General features: G+C 46.1%; 1 protein-coding gene and 1 pseudogene across 1 annotated transcript; both read right to left on the bottom strand.

Annotated features, from left to right (window-relative positions):
• Window positions 1-2,085: 2,085 nt before the first annotated feature.
• On the bottom strand, window positions 2,086-4,253 carry LOC135530350 (transmembrane protein 121B-like). The gene has a single exon (XM_064958682.1). The coding sequence runs from the start codon at window positions 4,082-4,084 to the stop codon at window positions 2,855-2,857; it is 1,230 nt and encodes a 409-aa protein (XP_064814754.1). The 5' UTR covers window positions 4,085-4,253; the 3' UTR covers window positions 2,086-2,854.
• Window positions 4,254-6,137: 1,884 nt separating this feature from the next.
• LOC135530349 (probable E3 ubiquitin-protein ligase makorin-1) overlaps window positions 6,138-21,981 on the bottom strand; it is a 49,280-nt pseudogene continuing 33,436 nt past the window's right edge.

The raw sequence follows: 21,981 nt of genomic DNA, 5'->3' as shown, positions 1-21,981 counted from the left end.
TTCTTAAGTGTTTTTTCTTCTTCATTCCTATTCATCACCTACCTGCATAATCATCATAGCCTGGTCTCAGATCAGTTGGTGTTCTAGCCAACTCCATACCACACAAACAGTTTGGCGTGCATTGAGGCTGAGTAACAAGGAGCTGGCGTGATGGCACGTACAGACTGGAACCCAGGCTATATTCAGCTCTCTCTTTTTTTCCCCATCAGGAAGTGAAGGACAAGCAGGAACAGGATCACCATTAGGTTGAATGAATTATATCACATCCAAGATCTATTTTAATGACCAGAGGGCGAGGCACTGGAAACTAAAGGGACTACTTTTTGTAACACAGTAAATACAAGATGGCGGTTGATGTTGCGTAACTGTACAATAGTGTCTTCTCTGCAGACTGCGGTCATTACCAATATGTATTTGGGTACTTTTTTTTTTATCAAACATCATTTTTGGTGTTTTTCACTGTATGAGAAGATCAATGAGGAGAAACAGAGACCTACAGTTTGAGATGACAAGTGTACGATCGTGATTTATTCTCCGATCTGTCTGTAATTCCTGCATTCTCTCGACCCTGTTCTATCGGTTGCAGAGTGACCTATATTTCTCTCATCCACATAAGGGTCTTCTGTTAGGTAATAATAGCAGTGTTTTTGTGTGTTTTTTCTTAAATCCAGAGTTCCGGCAATAGGATGTCAAACACCTCGCATATCAACGCCACACCCATCTGATTACGCATATCAACGCCACACCCATCTGATTACGCATATCAATGCCACACCCATCTGATTACGCCTATCATCGCCACACCCATCTGATTACGCATATCATCGCCACACCCATCTGATTACGCATATCATCGCCACACCCATCTGATTACGCATATCAACGCCACACCCATCTGATTACGCATATTACATTTACATTACATTTAAGTCATTTAGCAGACGCTCTTATCCAGAGCGACTTACAAATTGGTGAATTCACCTTCTCAACGCCACACCCATCTGATTACGCATATCAACGCCACACTCATCTGATTACGCATATCAACGCCACACCCATCTGATTACGCCTATCATCGCCACACCCATCTGATTACGCATATCATCGCCACACCCATCTGATTACGCATATCATCGCCACACCCATCTGATTACGCATATCAACGCCACACCCATCTGATTACGCATATTACATTTACATTACATTTAAGTCATTTAGCAGACGCTGTTATCCAGAGCGACTTACAAATTGGTGAATTCACCTTCTCAACGCCACACCCATCTGATTCCACAAACACACATTCCTTCATAGCACCTTGGAGCAGATTGTCTCATCATGTTTGATCGAAACAATATCACATTTATATTCACTTTTTTGAAGCTCCGTTCATTTCTGGGTGACAAATTGGCAAGGCTGACACTGTATAGATTCCATCAGTCAAGACTGTCAGTACACATGTTGACAGACAGACAGACAGACAGACAGACAGACAGACAGACTGACAGACAGACAGACAGACAGACAGACAGACAGACAGACAGACAGACAGACAGACAGACAGACAGACAGACAGACAGACAGGTTACAGACAGACAGAGACACAGTATATTAAAGAGGATGCTCTATTGCTGCCTGCTCTATCTCATATCATCATGACACAGAGAGACAGACAGACAGCCAGCCAGACAGACAGACAGACAGACAGACAGACAGACAGGTTACAGCCAGCCAGACAGACACAGAGAGACAGACAGACACAGAGAGACAGACAGACAGACAGACAGACAGACAGACAGACAGACAGACAGACACAGAGAGACAGCCAGACAGACAGCCAGACAGACAGACACAGAGAGCCAGACAGACAGACACAGAGAGAGACAGACAGACACAGAGAGACAGCCAGCCAGACAGACAGACAAACAGACAGACAGACACAGGTTACAGACAGACAGAGATGATATGTCTGTCTGTCTGTCTGTGTGTCTGTCTGTCTGTCTGATATGAGATAGTATATTAAAGAGGATGCTCTATAGCTGCCTGCTCTAATATACTATCTCATATCATCATGACACAGAGAGACAGACAGACAGACAGACAGACAGACAGACAGACAGACAGACAGATCATCATGACACATTGTCGTGCCACTTCAAAGCATACAGTAAAATACATATGGTGATGTCAAATTCTTTAAGAAATATCAATTGATTTATATTGATAACATGAAATATTCCCCCCAAAATAGTTTAGGAAAGGAGAGGACATGATTAAACATTAGAATCATTACAAATACCGCAATTACACACTAATTAGGTATCTATATTACCACAAGGTTTCCATCTATTCATTGATTAGGAAATGCTATTTGGAAGTTTCACAGATTGAGAGACAAGACTTCACCAATGTAAAACATGACTTTACATCGACATTGACACCATATCCAAGACTCCCATTTCAAAACGACAATCGTTGGCCAGTGGCCAGCTCTTAAGCAGGTGTAGTTGATGCATAATGATTCTGTAGCACCTGTTGTTATCAAATGTTCTTCTGACATCTGAATAAATGACAAAATCGTCAATAAGGCTGTCGTTGATTGACACCTGTGGGTGTGCATCCTCATTGGCACCCTATTCCCTATATAGTGCACTCCCTTTGATCATAACCCTATTAGCCCTGGCCAAAAGTAGGTGCACTATATAGGGCATAGGGTGCCGTTTAAGGGTGTATCCCTGTCCCTCAAAATTCTTCCTTCAGCATCACTCATGTGCCTTCCACCCTCCAGGGGGATAAAATAAAATCCCGGCCGTTTTAGGTCTAGGTAGTGACGGCCAGGGTGAGATCCAAGCCGGGCCTATGACTGCGTGGTAACCGCTAGCGTGTTAACATATCCATGGGGACACATATCGTTCTCTGAGACACAGTGAGAGAACTGCGCCGGGTTGCTTCCCTCACCGAACCTCCTGACTCCCCGCACTGTGAAACACTGTTCTATCAGCTCCAGACACTTACAGGCCAGGAAGAACATATTCTTGAACATGAACACTGAGACGGGCATCTTGTGAACATACACCTGGAAACACCGCACCACCAGAAGTGGAGCGTTGACCAACACACCGACCAGGAACCTAGCCCAGACCCAGCGACAGCGCATCTCGGAGGCTGTCAACTCGTATAACCACACCACTGGGACGCCCAGGGCGATGAAATAGACCGAGATGACCGTGTATTTTAAATAGACCGTCGGTATCTCGTTCTTCAGAAACAACTCCACCAGGGTAAAACAGTCTGCGAGGTCCAGACAGGTGGTTATGAAGCAGCTTTGGGACCGGTGGCGCGTCGCTCCGTTCTGGTCCTCGGTGATAGAATTGACGAGACAGTAGAGTAACGGGACCGAGAGCAACGTGATAATCTTAAATCCGGTTACACCGAACGGAACTTTGAGCGCGATGAGATCTAATATCGAAGTCTCTAGAATGAGGACTATTTTAGGGGTGCAGGCGATCACGTAGATTAACCAGGCCAGGTAGGCGTAGGTAAACTCGCCGAGATTACAGCCGAATATAGAGTTCTTTTGGTGGAACCCACACGCCCGCTCTCTCTTGCTCCTGGCGTTCTTCATGAAGAAGATCCCCCAGCCAGAGATCACCACCAGATCCGTGGCGATCCACGAACACCAGTACAGATCCGTGAAGATAATGAGGTAGAAATCTAGAATGCCTCCTTGGAATATCAGAATGAGGAAACACAGGATCTTGTAGAGAACGTTCCTCTTGGACCTCTGGCCGAACAAGGGAGCGGTCTGCATGAATTCCTCAGAGGTCATGATATAGGCGTCTGTAATAGCGGAGGATACTCCGGATACCAGCGGCTTGATGGAGCTCTCGTCTGGGTTGATGCTCCCCGCGGACGTCTGTGTGTCCCTCCTGGACGAGGCGCTACGTATGAACAGCTGTCCGACTCCGTAGTCCGGGGCGAATGAAACCGGTGAGTCGGGGCAGATCACAGCTGCTTGGGGATGGGGATAGCTGGAGCTGGCCTTGGGATTGTCGGCGGCACCAATTTCTGCTATCATTGTATGCATGTATTTGCGCGTTCGCTTCTCTTTCTCTCCTCTCGTATTTTTCTTCCCTGGTTTGGTAGTGATAGATGCTTTGAGCACAGAGTTTCTAAATCCAGAGGCGCAATATCGCGATACTTCCGGGAACAAGCCAGTGTTGATGGCTTGAGAAGTCAATGAGAGACGTGAAAAATTCCACCTTAGTTAACTTTCTCAAAATCTAAAGGCACAACCTATATTCGAGCCAAAGTCTTGAGTAGTTGAACGTGTTGTCACTCCAACTTCCGGAAAGTGACAAACTGACACGTTTTAATTTTCCTTAAAGAAAATGACTTTATATTGAAGGAGTGGCCTTTAATTTGACGGCATGCACAATGACGTAATTTTTCCGCATGCGCCTAGCTTGCCAACATTGCCATGACATCGCCTACAAGCGTGATCGGAGATTTCTATTGGAGAAGCAGTTTCGACCCGTCTTCCTACTGTACTGTCTTTGCTTTTAGGTTGGAGCGCGAGAGGGGGCGTGGCGTAAACCAAGGCATGGAGTTTCTCTCCCACTGGAATGAAATGCGGTGGACGGAATTATTGTTGTGTGCAGATGCGTATCACCAATCGTTTTGTTCATTTGAGCTTTCCAGGGTTTTTAAATTGAGACTCCTTTCCCAATATTCGGCAACATTGGACACGAATCATACTGTTGATATAACAGTTGATCTATCCCTAGGATTTGTTAAGCAACATCCCTTGGTATTATAGGAGTGCCTGGCAAATGATAGGCAAGGCTATTTATAAAGTGAGGAGCCAGGAATAGATTAGTTATAATTCCATCACCTCTTCAGAGATGTCATACAGGAAGTAGAGGCTCCATGTCTAGAGGTGACAGGAAGTAGAGGCTTCATCACTTGAGGTGACAGGAAGTTGAGGCTCTATGTCTAGAGGTGACAGGAAGTAGAGGCTCCATGTCTAGAGGTGACAGGGAGTAGAGGCTCTAGCCCTATAGCTCTGGTGCAGGGCATCGTTGTGCTCTCACCATCCATCACTATCTGTAATGAGCTAGCAGCCTGAAGACACCCTGGACCAGCACTAGTCTAGCCCTCTGGTCTGAAGCATTTCTAGCTGAATCCTCTAGTAGAGTAAATGGACGACTGGTGTCTCCATGTGTCCAGAACACCGGGACCTCAGTTACCCAGGCTTCATCCCACCCTGTTAAATGGACTACCAGAACCTGTTACCCAGGCTTCATCCCACCCTGTTAAATGGACTACCAGAACCTGTTACCCAGGCTTCATCCCACCCTGTTAAATGGACTACCAGAACCTGTTACCCAGGCTTCATCCCACCCTGTTAAATGGACTACCAGAACCTGTTACCCAGGCTTCATCCCACCCTGTTAAATGGACTACCAGAACCTGTTACCCAGGCTTCATCCCACCCTGTTAAATGGACTACCAGAACCTGTTACCCAGGCTTCATCCCACCCTGTTAAATGGACTACCAGAACCTGTTACCCAGGCTCCATCCCACCCTGTTAAATGGACTACCAGAACCTGTTACCCAGGCTTCATCCCACCCTGTTAAATGGACTACCAGAACCTGTTACCCAGGCTTCATCCCACCCTGTTAAATGGACTACCAGAACCTGTTACCCAGGCTTCATCCCACCCTGTTAAATGGACTACCAGAACCTGTTACCCAGGCTTCATCCCACCCTGTTAAAATGGACTACCAGAACCTGTTACCCAGGCTTCATCCCACCCTGTTAAATGGACTACTGGCGTCTCCATGTGTCCAGAACACCGGGACCTCGGTTACCCAGGCTTCAATTCCCCACCGGACACAGACATGTCATTAAACATGCTGAGGTTGACTGGCTGGGACGGCAACAGACCTTCAGAGTGAGGACAAAGCAAAGCAGAGAATGCTAAACCTTGAACGACTGTTCCAACAAAATAATAAAATAACAAAATAATGCATTCTGGGTAACACAACAGAACCACCATGTCAGAGCCACCACTTAAAATGTAGAAATGCAAGTGAAATTACAAAACGTATAAAGACACAAGTGTACTACAAGCCGTAATATCGGAGCACAAGTTTAATGATCAATAATTAATATTCCACTCAGTCAAGCAACCCTGGTATCTTTGATAATAAACTTTTAATTTCAAGTCATGATGGATGGTTGTGGACCATAGAAAATCAACAAGAGAAACATAATATACAGTGCATTCTAATGAGAGTTCAAAGAGAAGTAGTAGTGACCAGACCGGACTGTGTTCCACATGGCACCCTCTCTAGACCACTGGTAGTTCCACTAGAGCCCTACGGTATAAGGATCAGACCTGGTAGAGTTCATGCCCCCGAGGGGGGGGGGGGTGCAATGCAACAATATTGGGAAGGTGTTCCTAATGTTTTGTCCACTCAGTGTATCGTCACAATATGGCGCCACAGTGCCACTCGATGACTCTATCAGCTCGGTTCTGAGGAGAGACTTGTCATTAGGTACCACAGGTGTTCCTGAATAATAGCTGCGATTTGATTGGGGCAGGGGACGGTAAAATAAAAGTGGACTTGGGCCCATTTAAAACAAACAACAACTTTAGATATTGTAAGTTGTTCCCCGAAGTCAGTCCCCCCCCCCACCTTGACAGAGGAGTCGTCCTCCTCCCCCTCCTTGACAGAGGGAGTTCCCACCACCAGGGAGGAGGGAAAGAGAGTGAATCAAGAGGGTACACATGTGAATGTACGAAGTCGACAGGACTGCCGTCTCCCTCCACCCAATATACTCAGTGCATGACCAGAGGACTACAATACCCATGACCACCACAGACATGACATCATCACCAGGAAGTATAGTTGTGTAGAGTTGGTTTTGGTGCATCATCCTCAAAACAAAAAACAACAAAAAACAAGTCTTAAAAACATCACCTGGGTAAAAATGGTAAGTCAAACCCACGTCCACAAATAAACACTGTTTATTAGCGATATTTTCAAAAATGTTTGTAATTTTTTCCCCCTCGTTTTTTTGTTGTTGTTATTTTTTATTTTTTTACATGAACCTGACATGGATAGATAAATTCACAAGGACAGGATGTTTCTAGAAAAATGGTTTCACACCCACCTGTTTCTCATTTACATTTTTTTCCCTCATTATTCTTTTTTCTTCTTCTTCATGTAGTTGATTTCTGAATGAACGGCCTGCCCCAAAGGCACTGCCACAACAGAGGAGAGAAGCTACTGTCCAAACACACAAGACAGTCCATTCTACAGCGGTGAAGAGGGGTAGTCGAAACGATAAAGGGTCTAAACATTAGGGAGTGGTGCTATAGGTAAATCTCGTAGATATCGTCCAGCTCTTCGTGAAACAAGTCCCATTCGTCCTCCGAGTCCGTGACGTCGTCGTCGGTTCCCGCGGCGAGGAGCATGAGGAGCATCTCGCTCAGTTCAAGGTCACCATCTCCTCGTCCTCGTTGTCCAAAGAGTCGCTGCTGTTCTCCCGCTCTTCAAATAGGTCCCACAGGGGTGTCCTCCTCGAGTTCTGGAGGGAGAACAGGAATATAAAAAAAATAAAAAACAGGAATTAGTTTCGGTATTACGAAAGCAGAACAGGAAGCGTTTACAATAGGGCTGAGAACGTCTGGACTGTAAACACAAGATGTCCAAATGCCAGATCAGTGTCTGTTAAACGTATGACCCCCCATAGGAAAACCAAAAATGGTCTTGTCCTTTCTGTCAGAAATAGATCATTTTGTCAGGGCAGCGTCTCACCCTGTTCCTGCCGTTGCACCCTGCTGGTCTCCTCTGGGGCTCCTCCAGCCGCCCGCCAGGGAAGGCGTGTTTGTAGAAGCAGTTGGAGCCAAACGGGCAGGTGCCCCGACCCTGGTCGAAGTAACGACAGGCTTTAGTCCTGAGGAACAGAGACGGACCGTCAGCAGAGGACTGTGATTATTACAGATATAGATAAGGAACAGAGAGACAGACCCCCCCCCCCCCCCCTCCCATCGTCAGTACATATCTTATCCCCCCTCCCATCATCAGTACATATCTTACCCCCCACCCCCTCCTATCATCAGCACATATCTTACCCCCCCCCCCCATCATCAGTACATATCTTACCCCCCACCCCCCTCCTATCATCAGTACATATCTTACCCCCCTCCTATCATCAGTACATATCTTACCCCCCTATCATCAGTACATATCTTACCCCCTATCATCAGTACATATCTTACCCCCCTATCATCAGTACATATCTTACCCCCCACCCCATCAGTACATATATCTTACCCCCCCCCCCCTCCTATCATCAGCACATATCTTACCCCCCCCATCATCAGTACATATCTTACCCCCTCCTATCATCAGTACATATCTTACCCCCCCCCTCCTATCATCAGTACATATCTTACCCCCACCCCATCAGTACATATATCTTACCCCCCCTCCTATCATCAGCACATATCTTACCCCCCTCCTATCATCAGTACATATCTTACCCCCCTATCATCAGTACATATCTTGCCCCCCTCCTATCATCAGTACATATCTTACCCCCCCCTCCTATCATCAGTACATATCTTACCCCCCCCTATCATCAGCACATATCTTACCCCCTATCATCAGTACATATCTTACCCCCCCTATCATCAGTACATATCTTACCCCCCCCTCCTATCATCAGTACATCTTACCCCCCTATCATCAGTACATATCTTACCCCCCTCCTATCATCAGTACATATCTTACCCCCCTCCTATCATCAGTACATATCTTACCCCCCTCCCATCATCAGTACATATCTTACCCCCCCCTCCCATCATCAGTACATATCTTACCCCCCCCATCATCAGTACATATCTTACCCCCCTATCATCAGTACATATCTTACCCCCCATCATCAGTACATATCTTACCCCCCCATCATCAGTACATATCTTACCCCCCTATCATCAGCACATATCTTACCCCCATCATCAGTACATATCTTACCCCCCCCCATCATCAGTACATATCTTACCCCCCCTCCTATCATCAGCACATATCTTACCCCCCCCATCATCAGTACATATCTTACCCCCCATCATCAGTACATATCTTACCCTCCCCCATCAGTACATATCTTACCCCCCCCCCCCTATCATCAGTACATATCTTACCCCCCCCCCCATCATCAGTACATATCTTACCCCCCCCTATCATCAGTACATATCTTACCCCCCCCCATCATCAGTACATATCTTACCCCCCTATCATCAGTACATATCTTACCCCCCCCCCCCATCAGTACATATCTTACCCCCCATCATCAGTACATATCTTACCCCCCATCATCAGTACATATCTTATCCCCCCATCATCAGTACATATCTTATCCCCCCCATCATCAGTACATATCTTACCCCCCCCATCATCAGTACATATCTTACCCCCATCATCAGCACATATCTTATCCCCCCATCATCAGTACATATCTTACCCCCACCCCATCAGTACATATCTTACCCCCCCATCATCAGTACATATCTTACCCCCCCCCCCATCAGTACATATCTTAGTACATATCTTACCCCCCATCATCAGTACATATCTTACCCCCACCCCATCAGTACACATCTTACCCCCCCCATCATCAGCACATATCTTACCCCCCCATCATCAGTACATATCTTACCCCCCCCATCAGTACATATCTTACCCCCCACCCCATCAGTGCATATCTTACCCCCCCATCAGTACACATCTTACCCCCCCCCTATCATCAGTACATATCTTACCCCCCTATCCCATCATCAGTACATATCTTACCCCCCACCCCATCAGTACATATCTTACCCCCCCATCATCAGCACATATCTTACCCCCCTCCTATCATCAGTACATATCTTACCCCCCTCCTATCATCAGTACATATCTTACCCCCCCCCCATCATCAGTACATATCTTACCCCCCTATCATCAGTACATATCTTACCCCCCTCCTATCATCAGTACATATCTTACCCCCCTCCTATCATCAGTACATATCTTACCCCCCCCCCTATCATCAGTACATATCTTAACCCCCCCCCCCCCATCATCAGTACATATCTTACCCCCATCCCATCATCAGTACATATCTTACCCCCTCCCCTATCATCAGTACATATCTTACCCCCCCATCAGTACATATCTTACCCCCTATCATCAGTACATATCTTACCCCCCTATCATCAGCACATATCTTACCCCCCCCCATCATCAGCACATACATATCTTACCCCCCATCATCAGTACATATCTTACCCCCCCCCTATCATCAGTACATATCTTACCCCCCTATCATCAGTACATATCTTAACCCCCCCATCATCAGTACATATCTTACCCCCATCATCAGTACATATCTTACCCCCCCCCATCAGTACATATCTTACCCCCATCATCAGTACATATCTTACCCCCCCTATCATCAGTACATATCTTACCCCCACCCCCATCATCAGTACATATCTTACCCCCCATCATCAGTACATATCTTACCCCCCCATCATCAGTACATATCTTACCCCCCCCATCATCAGTACATATCTTACCCCCCCCTCCCATCATCAGTACATATCTTACCCCCCATCATCAGTACATATCTTACCCCCTCCCATCATCAGTACATATCTTACCCCCATCATCAGTACATATCTTACCCCCCCTATCATCAGTACATATCTTACCCCCCCCTATCATCAGTACATATCTTACCCCCTATCATCAGTACATATCTTACCCCCCCCCCCATCATCAGTACATATCTTACCCCCCCCTATCATCAGTACATATCTTACCCCCCCATCATCAGTACATATCTTACCCCCCCCTATCATCAGTACATATCTTACCCCCCCCTATCATCAGTACATATCTTACCCCCCCTCCTATCATCAGTACATATCTTACCCCCCCCATCATCAGTACATATCTTACCCCCCCATCATCAGTACATATCTTACCCCCCCCCCCATCATCAGTACATATCTTACCCCCCCATCATCAGTACATATCTTACCCCCATCATCAGTACATATCTTACCCCCCCCCATCATCAGTACATATCTTACCCCCCTCCTATCATCAGTACATATCTTACCCCCCCATCATCAGTACATATCTTACCCCCATCATCAGTACATATCTTACCCCCCCCTCATCATCAGTACATATCTTACCCCCCATCAGTACATATCTTACCCCTCATCAGTACATATCTTACCCCCCATCATCAGTACATATCTTACCCCCATCATCAGTACATATCTTACCCCCCAGCACATATCATCAGTACATATCTTACCCCCCCCCCCATCATCAGTACATATCTTACCCCCCCCCATCAGTACATATCTACCCCACCCCATCAGCACATATCTTACCCCCCCCCCATCATCAGTACATATCTTACCCCCATCATCAGTACATATCTTACCCCCCCCACCATCAGTACATATCTTACCCCCCATCATCAGCACATATCTTACCCCCATCATCAGTACATATCTTACCCCCCATCATCCCCCCCCATCATCATCAGTACATATCTTACCCCCCTATCATCAGCACATATCTTACCCCCCTCCCATCAGTACATATCTTACCCCCCATCATCAGTACATATCTTACCCCCTCCCATCATCAGTACATATCTTACCCCCCATCATCAGTACATATCTTACCCCCCCATCATCAGTACATATCTTACCCCCCCCATCATCAGTACATATCTTACCCCCTCCTATCATCAGTACATATCTTACCCCCTATCATCAGTACATATCTTACCCCCCCCATCATCAGTACATATCTTACCCCCTCCATCATCAGTACATATCTTACCCCCCTATCATCAGTAATATCTTAACCCCCCTCCCATCATCAGTACATATCTTACCCCCATCATCAGTACATATCTTACCCCCCCCCATCATCAGTGCATATCTTACCCCCCTCCATCATCAGTACATATCTTACCCCCCACCCATCATCAGTACATATCTTACCCCCCCATCATCATCAGTACATATCTTACCCCCCCCCTATCATCAGTACATATCTTACCCCCTATCATCAGTACATATCTTACCCCCCTATCATCAGTACATATCTTACCCCCCCATCATCAGTACATATCTTACCCCCCATCCCTTACCCCCTATCATCAGTACATATCTTACCCCCCATCATCAGTACATATCTTACCCCCCCCCATCATCAGTACATATCTTACCCCCATCATCATCAGCACATATCTTACCCCCCCCATCATCAGTACATATCTTACCCCCCATCATCAGTACATATCTTACCCCCTCCTATCATCAGTACATATCTTACCCCCCTCCATCATCAGTACATATCTTACCCCCCTATCATCAGTACATATCTTACCCCCTCCCCCATCATCAGTACATATCTTACCCCCCATCCCATCAGTACATATCTTACCCCCCATCAGTACATATCTTACCCCCCCCCATCATCAGTACATATCTTACCCCCCCCATCATCAGTACATATCTTACCCCCCCATCATCCACATATCTTTAGTCATCAGTACATATCTTGCCCCCCCCCCATCAGTGCATATCTTACCCCCCTATCATCAGTACATCTTACCCCATCATCAGTACATATCTTACCCCCCTATCCCCTTACCCCCCCATCATCAGTACATATCTTACCCCCTATCATCAGCACATATCTTACCCCCCCCCCTATCATCAGTACATATCTTACCCCCCCCCATCATCAGTACATATCTTACCCCCCCCCCATCATCAGTACATATCTTACCCCCCCCTATCATCAGTACATATCTTACCCCCCCCCCTATCATCAGTACATATCTTACCCCCCCCCATCATCAGTACATATCTTACCCCCCCCATCATCAGTACATATCTTAACCCCCTCCCATCATCAGTACATATGTTAACCCCCCCCCATCCCATCAGTACATATCTTACCCCCCCTCCTATCATCAGTACATATCTTACCCCCCTCCCATCATCAGTACATATCTTACCCCCCCATCATCAGTACATATCTTACCCCCCATCATCAGTACATATCTTACCCCCCCATCATCAGTACATATCTTACCCCCACCCTATCATCAGTACATATCTTACCCCCTATCAGTACATATCTTACCCCCCATCATCAGTACATATCTTACCCCCCCTCCCATCATCAGTACATATATCTTACCCCCATCATCAGTACATATCTTACCCCCCCATCAGTACATATCTTAACCCCCCATCATCAGTACATATCTTACCCCCCCCATCAGCACATATCTTACCCCCCCCATCATCAGTACATATCTTACCCCCCATCATCAGTACATATCTTACCCCCTATCATCAGTACATATCTTACCCCCCCCATCATCAGTACATATCTTACCCCCCCCCTATCATCAGTACATATCTTACCCCCCTCCTATCATCAGTACATATCTTACCCCCCCACCATCAGTACATATCTTACCCCCCCCATCATCAGTACATATCTTACCCCCCATCATCAGTACATATCTTACCCCCCCCTCCCATCATCAGTACATATCTTACCCCCCCATCATCAGTACATATCTTACCCCCCCCATCATCAGTACATATCTTACCCCCCTCCTATCATCAGTACATATCTTACCCCCCTATCATCAGTACATATCTTACCCCCCCATCATCAGTACATATCTTACCCCCCATCATCAGTACATATCTTACCCCCCCCCTATCATCAGTACATATCTTACCCCCCCATCAGCACATATCTTACCCCCCCATCATCAGTACATATCTTACCCCCCTCCTATCATCAGTACATATCTTACCCCCCCCATCATCAGTACATATCTTACCCCCCCCTATCATCAGTACATATCTTACCCCCCCCTATCATCAGTATCATCAGTACATATCTTACCCCCCACCCATCAGCACATATCTTACCCCCCCCCATCATCAGTACATATCTTACCCCCCCATCATCAGTACATATCTTACCCCCACCCCATCAGTACATATCTTACCCCCCCATCATCAGTACATATCTTACCCCCCCCATCATCAGTACATATCTTACCCCCCCATCATCAGTACATATCTTACCCCCCCCATCAGTGCATATCTTGCCCCCCTATCATCAGTACATATCTTACCCCCCCCCATCATCAGCACATATCTTACCCCCCTATCATCAGTACATATCTTACCCCCCCCCCTATCCCATATCTTATCCATCAGTACATATCTTACCCCCCCCATCATCAGTACATATCTTACCCCCCCTATCATCAGTACATATCTTACCCCCCATCATCAGTACATATCTTACCCCCCCCATCATCAGTACATATCTTACCCCCCCCACATATCAGTACATCATCTTACATATCTTACCCCTCCTATCATCAGTACATATCTTACCCCTCCTATCATCAGTACATATCTTACCCCCCTCCCATCATCAGTACATATCAACCCCCATCCCATCGTCAGTACATATCTTACCCCCCCTATCATCAGTACATATCTTACCCCCCCCTATCATCAGTACATATCTTACATCAGTACCTTACCCCCCTATCATCAGTACATATCTTACCCTCCCCATCATCAGTACATATCTTACCCCCCACCCTATCATCAGTACATATCTTACCCTTACCCCCCCATCATCAGTACATATCTTACCCCCCCCCTCCCATCATCAGTACATATCTTACCCCCCTATCATCAGTACATATCTTACCCCCCATCATCAGTACATATCTTACCCCCCTATCATCAGTACATATCTTACCCCCCCATCATCAGTACATATCTTACCCCCCATCATCATCAGTACATATCTTACCCCCCCCCATCATCAGTACATATCTTACCCCCCATCATCAGTACATATCTTACCCCCCTCCCCCCATCATCAGTACATATCTTACATATCTTACCCCCCCTCATCAGTACATATCTTACCCCCCTATCATCAGTACATATCTTACCCCCCCTCCTATCATCAGTACATATCTTACCCCCCCCTATCATCAGTACATATCTTACCCCCTCCTATCATCAGTACATATCTTACCCCCCCCCATCAGTACATATCTTACCCCCCCTCCTATCATCAGTACATATCTTACCCCCCCCCTATCATCAGTACATATCTTACCCCCTCCCATCATCAGTACATATCTTACCCCCTCCTATCATCAGTACATATCTTACCCCCTATCATCAGTACATATCTTACCCCCCTCCTATCATCAGTACATATCTTACCCCCCCCTATCATCAGTACATATCTTACCCCCCATCATCAGTACATATCTTACCCCCCCCATCCTATCATCAGTACATATCTTACCCTCCTATCATCAGTACATATCTTACCCCCCTCCCATCATCAGTATAGTCTTCCATCCCCTTCCTCAATCAGTACATATCTTGTATCATCATCTATCTTACCCCCCCATCATCAGTACATATCTTACCCCCTCCCATCATCAGTACATATCTTACCCCCCCCATCATCAGTACATATCTTACCCCCCCCCATCATCAGTACATATCTTACCCCCTCCTATCATCAGTACATATCTTAGTCAGTCATATCTTACCCCCCTATCATCAGTACATATCTTACCCCCCCCCCCCTATCATCAGTCATATCTTATCAGTACATATCTTACCCCCTATCATCAGTACATATCTTACCCCCATCAGTACATATCTTACCCCCCCCCCATCAGTACATATCTTACCCCCCCCCCCATCATCAGTACATATCTTACCCCCCTATCATCAGTACATATCTTACCCCCCTATCATCAGTACATATCTTACCCCCCCATCATCAGTGTATATCTTACCCCCATCATCAGTACATATCTTACCCCCTCCTATCATCAGTACATATCTTACCCCCCCTATCATCAGTACATATCTTACCCCCCTATCATCAGTACATATCTTACCCCCCCCCCTCCTATCATCAGTACATATCTTCAGCACATATCTTACCCCCATCATCAGTACATATCTTACCCCCATCAGTACATATCTTACCCCCCATCATCAGTACATATCTTACCCCCATCATCAGTATATCTTACCCCCCATCATCAGTACATATCTTACCCCCCCCATCATCAGTACATATCTTACCCCCCCCCATCAATAATATCTTACCCCCTATCATCAGTACATATCTTACCCCCTCCTATCATCAGTACATATCTTACCCCCCCTCATCAGTACATATCTTACCCCCCTATCATCAGTACATATCTTACCCCCCCTCCTATCATCAGTACATATCTTACCCCCCCTATCATCAGTACATATCTTACCCCCCCTCCTATCATCAGTACATATCTTACCCCCCCCCCTATCATCAGTACATATCTTACCCCCCCCCATCATCAGTACATATCTTACCCCCCATCATCAGTACCTCATCATCAGTACATATCTTACCCCCCCATCATCAGTACATATCTTACCCCCCTCCCCATCAGCACATATCTTACCCCCCCATCATCAGTACATATCTTACCCCCCATCAGTACATATCTTACCATCATCAGTACATATCTTACCCCCCCCCATCATCAGTACATATCTTACCCCCCCCCATCATCAGCACATATCTTACTGTCCCATCATCAGTACATATCTTACCCCCCCATCATCAGTACATATCTTACCCCCTCCTATCATCAGTACATATCTTACCCCCCCCCATCATCAGTACATATCTTACCCCCCCCAGTACATCATCATCAGTACATATCTTACCCCCCTATCATCAGTACATATCTTACCCCCCTCCTATCATCAGTACATATCTTACTCCCCCTATCATCAGTACATATCTTACCCCCTATCATCAGTACATATCTTACCCCCCCTCCTATCATCAGTACATATCTTACCCCCCCCTATCATCAGTACATATCTTACCCCCCCCCCCCCATCATCAGTACATATCTTACCCCCCCCCCATCATCACCTTACCCCTCCTATCATCAGTACATATCTTACCCCCCCCCCCCCCCATCATCAGTACATATCTTACCCCCCCCATATCTTACCCCCCCCCCCCCCATCAGTACATATCTTACCCCCCCCATCATCAGTACATATCTTACCCCCCCTCCTATCATCAGTACATATCTTACCCCCCTATCATCAGTACATATCTTACCCCCCCTCCTATCATCAGTACATATCTTACCCCCCCTATCATCAGTACATATCTTACCCCCCCATCATCAGTACATATCTTACCCCCCTCCCATCATCAGTACATATCTTACCCCCCCTATCATCAGTACATATATCTTACCCCCTCCCATCATCAGTACATATCTTACCCCCCATCATCAGTACATATCTTACCCCCCCCATCATCAGTACATATCTTACCCCTCCTATCATCAGTACATATCTTACCCCCCATCATCAGTACATATCTTACCCCACCCCATCAGCACATATCTTACCCCCCCATCATCAGTACATATCTTACCCCCCCATCATCAGTACATATCTTACCCCCATCATCAGTACATATCTTACCCTCCCCCCATCATCAGTACATATCTTACCCCCCCCCCCCCATCATCAGTACATATCTTACCCCCTCCCATCATCAGTACATATCTTACCCCCCCCCCATCATCAGTACATATCTTACCCCCCTATCATCAGTACATATCTTACCCCCCATCATCAGTACATATCTTACCCCCCCATCAGTACATATCTTACCCCCCACCCCATCAGTACATTCTTACCCCCCCCCCCATCATCAGTACATATCTTACCCCCCACCCCATCAGTACATATCTTACTTCATCAGTACATATCTTACCCCCCCCCCCATCATCAGTGCATATCTTACCCCCCTATCATCAGTACATATCTTACCCCCCATCATCAGCACATATCTTACCCCCCTATCATCAGTACATATCTTACCCCCCTATCATCAGCACATATCTTACCCCCTCCTATCATCAGACATAACTTACCCCCCCATCCTTACTCATCAGTGGTATCTTGTCCCACATATCTTACCCCCTATCATCAGTACACTTAATCTTACTATCTTCCTTCATCAGCACATATCTTGTCCCCCCCATCATCAGTACATATCTTACCCCCCCATCATCAGTACATATCTTACCCCCCCCTTGTCATCACGGATATCATCAACATATCTTACCCCCCCTATCATCAGTACATATCTTACCCCCTATCACTATATCTTACCCCCCTGAAAACTATCATCAGTACATATCTTACCCCCCATCATCAGTACATATCTTGTCCCCCTCCCATCATCAACATATCTTACTTCCTTACTTGATCAGTACATTCTTACCCCCTCCTATCATAATAACTATCTTCCCCCCTCCCATCATCAGTCATATCTTACCCCCATCATCAGATATCTTACCCCCCCTACTTCCCATCATCAGATATCTTACCCCCCTATCATCAGTATCTTGGCCCCCCATCATCAGTACATATCTTACGGATCATCAGTACATATCTTACCCCCCCCTATCATCAGTACATATCTTACCCCCCCATCAGCACATATCTTACCCCCCATCATCAGTTATCTTACCCCCCATCATCAGTACATATCTTACCCTCCCATCATCAGTACATATGGCCCCTGTCAGTACATATCTTACCCTCCCATCATCAGTACATATCTTACCCCACCTATCATCAGTACATATCTTACCCCTCATGGCACATATCTTGCCCCCCTCCTATCAGTACATATCTTACCCCCCCATCATCAGTACATATCTTACCCCCCCTATCATCAGTACATATCTTACCCCCCCATCATCAGTACATATCTTAATCATCAGTACATATCTTACCCCTCCCTATCATCAGCATATCTTACCCCCCCATCATCAGCATATCTTACCCCCTGTCATCAGTACATATCTTAATCAGTACATATCTTACCCCTATCATCAGCATTATCTTAGCCTCCCATCATCAGTACATATCTTACCCCCCCATCATCAGTACATATCTTACCCCCTCCCATCATCAGTACATATCTTACCCCCCATCATCAGTACATATCTTACCCCCCATCAGCACATATCTTACTTACCCCCCTTACCCCCTATCATCAGTACATATCTTACCCCCTATCATCAGTACATATCTTACTAATCATCAGTACATATCTTACCCCCTATCATCAGCACATATCTTACCCCCTCCCAGTACATATCATCATCAGTACATATCTTACCCCCCACCCCCCATATCTTACCCCCACCCCATCAGTACATATCTTACCCCCCCATCAGCACATATCTTGCCCCCCCCATCATCAGTACATATCTTACCCCCCCTATCATCAGTACATTATCTTAGCCTGGGGGGGCACATATCTTACCCCCCCCATCATCAGTACATATCTTACCCCCCCCATCATCAGTACATATCTTACCCCCCCCCCCCCCATCATCAGTACATATCTTACCCCCATCCAGCACATATCTTAATCATCAGTACATATCTTACCCCCCTATCATCAGTGCATATCTTACCCCCAGCCCATCAGTCAGTACATATCTTACCCCCACCATCATCAGTACATATCTTACCCCCCTATCATCAGTACATATCTTACCCCCCCTCCCATCATCAGTACATATCTTACCTCCTATCATCAGTACATATCTTACCCCCCTCCCATCATCAGTACATATCTTACCCCCCCATCATCAGTACATATCTTATTATCATCAGCATATCTTACCCCCCCCCTATCATCAGTACATATCTTACCCCCCCATCATCAGTACATATCTTACCACTATAATGCATTCTTACCCCCCCATCAAGCCATATCTTACCCCCCCTAGATCAAGTACATATCTTACCCCCCATCATCAGTACATATCTTATTATCAAGCCATATCTTGATATCTTACCCCTCCTATCATCAGTACATATCTTACCCCCTCCCATCATCAGTACATATCTTACCCCCCTATCATCAGTACCTTACCCCCTATCATCAGTACATATCTTACCCCCTATCATCAGTACATATCTTACCCCCCTATCATCAGTACATATCTTATTATGAAGCCTGGGGGGGTACATATCTTACCCCCCCATCATCAGTACATATCTTACCATCATCAGTACATATCTTACCCCCCCCCCCCATATCAAGCCAGTACATATCTTACCCCCCCCATCATCAGTACATATCTTACCCCCCCCTCATCATCAGTACATATCTTACCCCCCATCATCAGTAATATCTTACCCCCCTTATCATCAGTACAGCCCCCCCCCATCATCAGTATAATCATCAGTACATATCTTAACCCCATCATCAGTACATATCTTATTCATCAGTACATATCTTACCCCCATCATCAGTACATATCTTACCCCCCCTATCATATAATATCTTATCCTGGGGTCAGTACATATCTTACCCCCCTCCCATCATCAGTACAATCTTACCCCCCCCCATCATCAGTACATATCTTACCCCCATCATCATAATGCATTATGAAGTACATATCTTACCCCCCCCCTATCATCAGTACATATAGCCCCATCATCAGTACATATCTATATCATCAGCATATCTTAAGCCTCATCAGTACATATCTTATATCATCAGTACATATCTTACCCCCCTATCATCAGTACTATAATGCATTCTTACCCCCTCAAGCCATCAGGGGTATCTTACCCCCCCATCATCAGTACATATCTTACCACCCATCATCAGTACATATCTTACCCCCAGCCATCATCAGTACATATCTTACCCCCCCCATCATCAGCTATCTTACCCCCCCCATATCATCAGTACATTCTGAAGCCTCCTATCATCAGAGGATCTTACCCCCCCTCAGTACATATCTTACCCTATCATCAGTACATATCTTAAGCCCATCATCAGTACATATCTTACCCCCCCATCATCAGTACATATCTTACCCCCCCTATCATCAGTACATATCTTAAGCCTGGGGGGATACCCCCCCATCATCAGTACATATCTTACCCCCCACCCCATCAGTACATATCTTACCCCCCCCATCATCAGCCATATCTTATACCCCCTATCATCAGTACATATCTTACCCCCCCCTATCATCAGTACATATCTTACCCCCCTTCATCAGTACATATCTTACCCCCCTCCTATCATCAGTACATACTTACCCCCCCTCCCATCATCAGTACATATCTTAACCCCTCCTATCATCAGTACATATCTTACCCCCTATCATCAGTACATATCTTACCCCCTCCTATCATCAGTACATATCTTACCCCCCCCTATCATCAGCACATATCTTACCCCCCTATAATCAGTACATATCACCTCCTATCATCAGTACATATCTTACCCCCCCCCCCATCATCAGTACATATCTTACCCCCATCATCAGCCTGGGGGGTACATATCTTACCCCCTCCCATCATCAGTACATATCTTACCCCCCCATCATCAGTGCATTCTGAAGCCCCATCATCAGTACATATCTTACCCCCCATCATCAGTACATATCTTAACCACTATCATCATGCATATCTTACCCCCCCATCATCAGTACATATCTTACCCCCATCATCAGTACATATCTTAACCCCTATCATCAGTACATATCTTACCCCCCTCCATCATCAGTACATATCTTACCCCCCCCCTATCATCAGTACATATCTTACCCCCTCCTATCATCAGTACATATCTTACCCCCTCCTATCATCAGTACATATCTTACCCCCCCAGTACATATCTTATCAGTACATATCTTACCCCCTATCATCAGTACATATCTTACCCCCCTCCTA

This window comes from Oncorhynchus masou, unplaced genomic scaffold, assembly GCF_036934945.1.
Source record: "Oncorhynchus masou masou isolate Uvic2021 unplaced genomic scaffold, UVic_Omas_1.1 unplaced_scaffold_1323, whole genome shotgun sequence".
Taxonomy (NCBI): Eukaryota; Metazoa; Chordata; class Actinopteri; order Salmoniformes; family Salmonidae; genus Oncorhynchus; species Oncorhynchus masou.
Note: the sequence above shows the minus strand (reverse complement) of the source record. Positions and strands in the feature narration are given on the sequence as shown.